We start from the raw sequence: 8048 nt of genomic DNA, 5'->3' as shown, positions 1-8048 counted from the left end.
ATAAAATACTGAAAATTTCTTGACGAGCTGATAGACTATTAGCTTAATTTAAATCCGTTCCGTCGTTCTCGAGTTCTCATACACTTGCGGACGGACAAGCTGATCGATGGTCCATGACGACTTCATTGCCCCGCGGAAGATCACGTGTGATAGCGACATTGAACAGAATCATCCTCCCACTTGATATATTCGATTAACCGTCACGTTGTTGCTACCAGAAGTTGACTAACAGGAGCTCCGAGCTGCATCCGATGGCATAACGCCTTCATCAAATTTCATTAAAATTCGTTCAGCCGTCCATACATGCGGATGGACAAAGGGAACTTCACAGGAGCTCCGCTGAGATGTTGCATTAGATAGGCCTGTATTTTGTACAAGTGAGTGGATACTTTAGAAGCCATGTCTGTCTGGTTGTCTGTCAGTATTTGCATTTACCAAACTACTTCGTGGAAATCGATAACGTCTAGTAGGCGTTTCCCAGCGTTTGTTTACGCTTATGATAGACAAACTGCCAATTCTTTTACAGACTTATATGGAAATATCGCATGTTGACGTAATATATTTTTCTCGGGAGGCAATCTGTAGGCCTGCGTGCCCAAGTCAAATCTGGCTTGTGTACTGTCGGCTGCAAGCCAACTTCTTGTAGTAGGCACAGAGAGAGTACTTTGCAAAGGTATTGGTCCCGACAATGACAAACCTAGTTCACACTGAGTCGTCAGTTGAAGCAAAACAGCTGCGAAATTCTGAACGCCACATATCGTAAATAACCAGGCGTTTTACCGCCACCTACCAGGGATATGCCTACGATCACCCTGCAGTCACTGAGGAGCTGTGATATAATTCGCGGCTTCTGAAGATATTAGATCATAGCGTCTCCCAAGTCCTTATCCACAGACTCACTCATCACTCATGCTGTTTAACTGGGCTTGCCCCTTTTCAAACGCTGAACTTACAAAGGACAGGGGCTAGAAGCGGGCTCTCGTGAACACGGCAATGAACCGTCAGGTATGATAAGAGAGAATTTAGTGACTAGCTGTCATTATTAGCTTCTCAAGGACTCTGTGCAAGGCGATTATAGCCGATTAAACGGAGAATGACTGCGAATGGATTGTAAAGCACGTGGAAGTAAGCGGTTAGCGTAGTTTAGTTTAATATTATCCCAGAATGTTCCTGGTGGGATTGAGGAAAAGCACAGAAAACATGTCACATTGGCTGACCTACACGACGAAATTCGAATGCGATCAACAAATTACAAAGCAGGTGTGCTGACAAATGGACTGTCATTAATACACACATATTTACATATCAAAAGCTGACATTACTGTTCTCAAGCTTAAGAATTAAATTTGTTTCTTTGGTAAGTGTATCACTTTCTTGTTGTTTTAATTCGCTTTATTCGTACAGAAAAACACGTCATGTTGTTTTCGAATACAAATGGTTCTGTTTGTAGCTTATAAACACGCCACAATCATTATCCTTAAGATATCACCTGCTTACTGTGCTCTTCAGGCATACTCCAAGGTTACATTGTTATGCAGCAACAACAGAATTCATTTCCTCATTTTATACGTATCCTTACCTACATCTTAAAGCCATAGCATGAGCTAGCAGCATAGCAGTTTCTATTTATTAGTCACTCTGAGTACACGAAGTCCTTGGGATCTGAATTTAGTTTCTTCCTCCAGCCAGAACTTGCAGTAGATTCTTTTACATGTTTTAGTCACCAGGTTACTTAGGCCATTTCAAGATTACATAACTTTTAATAACGGTGGGTGTGGTGATGATTTTACTATAGCAGGCTTGTGTGAAGGGACATAATTCCAGCTAGAATTCTTGAGTTGGTAACCTCCCAAAATCAAAGGAGGAATAGTGATCACCTTTATTCCAAGTGTTTCATATCACTTGTATTAATATCATATGATCACCAGGCTATGGGATAGATGATGGGATTCATTCCTGGCAGAAAACTGTTATCTTCACCATAATGTCTGGACTGGCTCTAGGGTCCATCTTGCCAGTCTGGCAGAGTCCAGGGTTCTTTCCTCAAGAGCGAATTAGCCAGTGTGAAGCCAAACCACTCAACTTCGTCTAATGATGATGAAGAACATGTGCACACATACTGCCACACTCCGATACATATGCATGGCGTCGTGCTTAGTTATGCAAGAGGGGCAACTTTACATTTAAAACAATAAAATAAAATTGTTTAAAATTTGCATTAAAATAAACCCCAAATATATTTCTGTAAATTCAGATCATCTTCAGGATTACATTCATATTGAAGATTTCTGTCTTCTGGGTGTGAAAACCTCAAATCTTACATTCATATTGTTAACAACATAATATTGAAGTTTCAACAGAATATGTCAAAAGACTTGAAAGTCATTTAGACGTTAAAAATAAATTTAAATTGCAGTGCTGGCATTTAAATGCCTACCTGCTCTGCCTGAATTGAACATTTATGATTGAAATGAAGCTATTTTTGTGACATATGTTCATATAAATGTTTATTTGCCAAAACATGTTATGAGAATCACCAGACAGTTCCTTGAATGTTCAGAGATTAATATTCTACCACCCCTTGCTGGAGACAAATTGAAACAAAGTCTGGGTTACGTGAAAAGTGATTGTGAATCTACGTCAACATTGCACAGAATGGATGCGATCTTCTCTCATGAGCCATATTTGATATTCTAACACAGGAAGTTCAGGGAATGAAACACACACATAATACAAATTCTACACATCAAGTTTAATCAAAAATATGTCAAAAGACACATATAAGGGTTCATTTATGACCCTTACGTGGAAAATTAGAACAAACCAAACTAAACCAAAATCAGAAAGGCTAAACAAAATCTGGCATATTTCCACTATACTAAGTTTGATCAAAACAGGCCAGGTACTTTAGGTTCCATTATTTGCAAACAAACAGGACAGACATTACCAGACAACTGGTTTTCAATAAACATTTACACATTACTTTCCTCCCCATCATTATTTCTGCCATATTACACATAACCATACCTTCAACGGGAAGAATATTCTGGCCCGAGCGAGGAAAGAAGTTGGAACATCCTGATCTAAGACAATTTATCTGGGATCCAGTAATAGTTTTTCCCTTGAAACAAACTGATTGCCATATGACTATCTACTGCTGAGATCTAGAATGAGCGGAGGTTTACCTCCATACTGTCTACATGCTTCCATGATGTCCTTTGACACAGGCAACCTCACTTTATTACTGACAAAAGAATCCTTGCTTGGCTGAAGTATTTAGTGATTATAATATTAATTTTGCCTCAGAATTAATATATAATGACTGGCCTCGCACAACTGCATGTACCTTAAAAAGTTACACTAGATCCTCTTACTAAGCAAGTACTCTATAGAAATTATAGTAAATTAAACAAAACCAGTCATTTTAAATTTCCTGTAAAACAGTTTTTGTACACAGAAAATAACTGAATCATGGGGAAGTTTCAGAATCCTATATACTATTCTGTATTAAGCAAATGAAACAGAACTTAAACAATGACTTCCCTTCTAATTCTTCATACATCAAAATATGTGCCTGGAAATCCATATATTTGTTTCAAATTATCAAATATTTTCAATTCTTAGATAAAACTAACAATGTATTTTGAATGGTAATTTAGCAACTACAGTTTCATGTAAGAAACCATTTTTTTCTACAATCATAATGTGTATAAAACTAGGCAATTTAAATCTGTAGTGCATTGCTTCTTTATACCACGTCTGACCACCTATAATCACAAATATACTCCAATTATGAAGATTTCTGTCTTCTGGGTTATTGCACTGTGTAGTCTGGTCGATGTTAACCAACGTTTCAGAGGTCATACTGCCTCCGTCATCAGGGCGATGAATATGCCAATAGGGTGTGAGGAGTTGGATTTTATAGGCAGGGAAGTGAAAGGTGTAGCCTGCCCCGAGCTACTCGGGCAGGCTACACCTTTCACTTCCCTGCCTATAAAATCCAACTCCTCACACCCTATTGGCATATTCATCGCCCTGATGACGGAGGCAGTATGACCTCTGAAACGTTGGTTAACATCGACCAGACTACACAGTGCAATAACCCAGAAGACAGAAATCTTCATATTCACCGCTGTGAGAACCTCAAGTCTTACATACTCCAATTATATTTTAATTTGAAACAAAACAAATTATATTACAAGTTATGAAAGTGTTTGAAATACATCTGGCATGCATACTGTTAATATTCTTAACTCCTTATATACTTCACATTGTATCTTCTGAGAAAGATTCTTTAGCTTCCATTCAATGTCTTTCAATACAAGGGAATAAAAGTTTTGAACCGGTAACATTCTCAAGAAGAAAGCTCTATACACAATCCAGCAAACAGTGTTGAAGTCTAGTGTTGAACCTGAAACAAATAATTCTCTATGCTGTATAGGTTACAAATTAAAATAACACTACAATAAGCATACACCATGACAAAGCACGTATAGATGTCGACAAACAAAAAGCAACAGAAATGAGGTGTGTTTCATAGTGGGGGAAGTAATGAATTAGTCAAAAAAGAAAAAAGATATTAGCAAAACTGATGGGAAAACAAATTTCTTCAGGCTATTTTTTTATAGGGGTGGGTTGAGGGAATAACTCTATAACTAGTGGCAACACTTAGGTCTTCCAGTATGACTCACAAAAATTTCTGTCTATTATGAATTCTGAAATGAAGAATACCTAAACAGTTGAAATTATTATTATATTCAGATTACTTATCGCCCTGATGATGGAGGAAGCAAGGACCTCTGAAACGCCGGTAAACTACTACCAGACTACACGGCGCAACAACACAGAAGACACCAATCTTCAGGCTCACTGCTGTGAAAACCTCAAATCCTACTACCTAAACATTAGCTCTATCGATTGGACCTAACAGAGTAGGTATTCCTGAAGACGGAGATAGAGTCCCATCTCCGAAACGTAGTTAATTTATATTATTTTATTAGACGATGTAAAACATTCAATAAACTTTTTATTTTAAAAACGCCCCATCGCCACAAACTTTTAGATTTAAGTGTACCAGAGGAATCTACAAATTCTTCTGAGTTAACTAAAGGGTTCAAAATAGTTACACTTTGGTGGCAATAAGGAAGATACTTCTTTGCAACACTGTGATAATATTCTCATTCTACGCAATTTGTTCCTTAAACATAAAATTATACCAACTTCTTACTTTATGAGCTTTGGAATTCTTTTAAATCTGCAAATTATACCACAAAACAGTCAGAATCATGCAAAATGCTATGATCAAAGACATGATCTGTGATAATATTAAATTTAAGTGTGAAGTCTGCATCTTGTTTTAGATTAACAGAGGTTTCTCTTTGAGAAACTCTTTTGTCACGTTACCTTTGCAATGTTTACTCCTAATTCTCAGGACATGGTATCCAATTTTCCGAGCAGATGTACACACTGTCTGGGCTAGAAACTTCTGATTCAGATTCTTTAGATCAAAGCAATTTTTAACAATGCTGTGAAATCTGAAGGCCTGCAGAAGAGCAGCATGAAATATGTTTGTGAGAACTATTTCCCTTGAATTGTACAATTCATTAAGAGTAAGTACATTCAGTTTCAATGTAGACAACATTGCCATCTTCTTCTCGAGAAATCTGTAAGGATAGGATAATTTTTTTTAAAAGATACCCAACAATGGCAATCATTTGTTACTTTTGCCACTACTTAATAATAATAATAATAATAATAACAACAACAACAACAACAACAACAACAACAACCACCACAATGATGACAATAGCAACAACAACAGTATTAAGGCCACATAAAAATATTTTTTTGTTATTTTTTCTCACTTATAGGCATATTTTCTGAAATGAAACAATATTCAAGGGACTGATAGGGAGCTCATGGTCATTCTGGTATAGTATCTATGATACACTTGGTCAAAGGATTTTGTTTGCATTTTATGATGAGAACTGGTTTTTAAATAGAAATGTTAAGTACTGCTTTTGAACTGCTTCACTTGAAAATATTGAAGATTTCAGTATGCTTCTGTTTATCATTTCAAATATCAAAGTTTGTATTTGGGTTCATGTATTTTAACCGCTTTCTTGTTCCCATGTAGGCAATACTGTGGTTTTGCTTTATGATAGCTAGACACATGGGGACATTACCCACTGTGTTCCTTTTAATGATGCTTAGCATACCATAGCTACTGTATTAAATATGTTGCCCATTTCACTGACATCCAGAATAATAGCAGTATTAATTTTGAGTTCATTTTATGGTGTTCAGTAAGAGGAGCTGAATTCTAAGTCAAAAATTGACTTAAGCCCTTGTTATTGAAAACCAAGGACAGAAAATCTGAAAATTGAAATGCTACAACAGGTGTCAGTAAAATAAAAGATGCAGTGATTTGGACATGTTACAAATGGCTTCCTATAAGAACATCACAAATGATATCACATATCCTTTGATGGGACCACAGATAAATAGAAAGCCTAAATGAGAGAAAATTAGAGAGTAACAAGTACAAAGAAAACTGGAGAAAGTCTTGTTAGGAGACATGTCTTGGTGAAAACATTCTACGTGATTTCATATTATCCTAAATCTTCATGATGATTAAATGTAATGAAACCTTTTGAAGAAATTAATCACAAAAAATATTTTGATGTTGTTGACTGTTCAAGAAGAATTCACTGCATAGTATCTGTACATTTCTCCACTTTATACTCACTTTCCAGGACGTTTCACTTCAGACAGACGCATTGAGTGAGCAATATCTTGATACATGTAGCGAGCATAATCTCCTGTGACATGCAACAGCTTTGTATCCACTACATACCCACAATACCTAAGCTTGAAGCAACCTGAGGCATATTCAGGAGGGACATTTGTTTGTGTCTTGTTGTTCACATAACTGCCATATTCAGGGAAGCCTCTTTCCATCTTTTTCAGAAATCTATGAACATTAACATGATGAGCATTTAATGCAAACTGTAGATGTATCATAAAAAATAAACTTCACTACTGATTCATACTTATGTAAATAACTATAACAACAATGTCTAAAAAATGTATACTGTAATAATGTAAAAAAGGAGAGACAATTTGGGAAATACAAGCATAGATAGGAGAATAATATTAAAATGCATCTTAAACCGTGTGTGAAGACATGGACTGAATCTCCTGTGAAGATGGTAATATATCTTCAGATTCCATAAAAGTCCAGAACTTACTTTACTAGTTAAGACTATTAGATTCTCAACAAGGATTCTGCTCCGTTGAGTTGGTCAGGTATCAGCTAAACATACATGCACACCCCACTTGTAACAATGAACTTAAATTTTACAAGAGTAGAAATTTTCTTATGCCACTGTTTAATCTTTATTATGTAATGATATAGGGAATTTAAGCCCCTTATGAGTTATACTATATAGGTACAATAAGCTCCAAAAGGATCAAGAGTCCTGTTTAAACTGTAGAAACTCATCAAAAGAATAGAAGGTGTGTGTATTTAGGCTTCTTCTTGATGGTATTTTAAATTTCTCCTTCTTATCCAAAATAGTTTTGGGACTAGGTAGTAGACTTTCATATTAGGCATCTTCATGAAAACATGAAAGGTTAGCAATTAGTCTAAGAATTCTCTTATTCCCTTTGTTAACAATGTGCATAGTTGAATTTCCATAACCAACAGAGAAATGTACTGCATGTTCAGGCATGTTTATAGCCCATTTCAGTGCTTCAATCATTCAGGGTCAATGTTTTAAGTCACTGCATTCATTATGTTTCAATTTCATGATGTCCTATTGTAGAGAACAAGGGCACGTTAAATTCTGTAAGAACACTGGAAAATCAATTATTAAAACTTATAAATACATGCAAACAGCATTTGGAAATACAGTAACGAGGCAAGTAACAAGTTTTAAGCGTCTTTATCATTATAAAGGACAAATGACATCAAAAGTGACAAGCATCTAGGAAGCCATTCAATATTAGAAATGATGAATTAGTATTGCAAGTGTGTAATTTAATAC

The 8048-nt window shown here is 36.0% G+C and overlaps 1 protein-coding gene and 1 long non-coding RNA gene across 6 annotated transcripts in view; one reads left to right on the top strand and one right to left on the bottom strand.

The window, feature by feature from the left end:
* The first annotated feature begins 210 nt into the window (after nucleotides 1–210).
* On the top strand, nucleotides 211–6060 carry LOC147873261 (uncharacterized). The gene is made up of 2 exons (XR_015535955.1): nucleotides 211–377; nucleotides 4762–6060. It is a non-coding gene; the product is annotated as an uncharacterized LOC147873261 (long non-coding RNA).
* The window catches only part of LOC110829667 (telomerase reverse transcriptase-like), a 15796-nt gene continuing 10479 nt past the window's right edge, over nucleotides 2732–8048 (bottom strand). For 4 of the 5 annotated variants that reach the window (XM_022063652.2, XM_022063653.2, XM_022063655.2 and 1 more), the window contains 3 exons: nucleotides 6749–6973; nucleotides 5404–5663; nucleotides 4156–4411 (listed from right to left, as the gene is read on the bottom strand). In XM_022063652.2, the coding sequence (XP_021919344.2) occupies nucleotides 4203–4411; nucleotides 5404–5663; nucleotides 6749–6973 (694 nt within the window). In that variant the 3' untranslated portion in view covers nucleotides 4156–4202. Of the gene's footprint in view, nucleotides 3795–4155; nucleotides 4412–5403; nucleotides 5664–6748; nucleotides 6974–8048 lie in introns of those variants that run through there. The other variant, XM_087351874.1, reaches the window with a different exon arrangement.

The sequence above is a fragment of the Zootermopsis nevadensis genome, unplaced genomic scaffold (genome assembly GCF_977971745.1).
Source record: "Zootermopsis nevadensis isolate Lab colony 2312 unplaced genomic scaffold, Znev_1.0 Znev_ptg000020l, whole genome shotgun sequence".
Taxonomy (NCBI): domain Eukaryota; kingdom Metazoa; phylum Arthropoda; class Insecta; order Blattodea; family Termopsidae; genus Zootermopsis; species Zootermopsis nevadensis.
The sequence above is the reverse complement of the archived record's forward strand: the minus strand, read 5'-3'. Positions and strand labels throughout refer to the sequence as shown.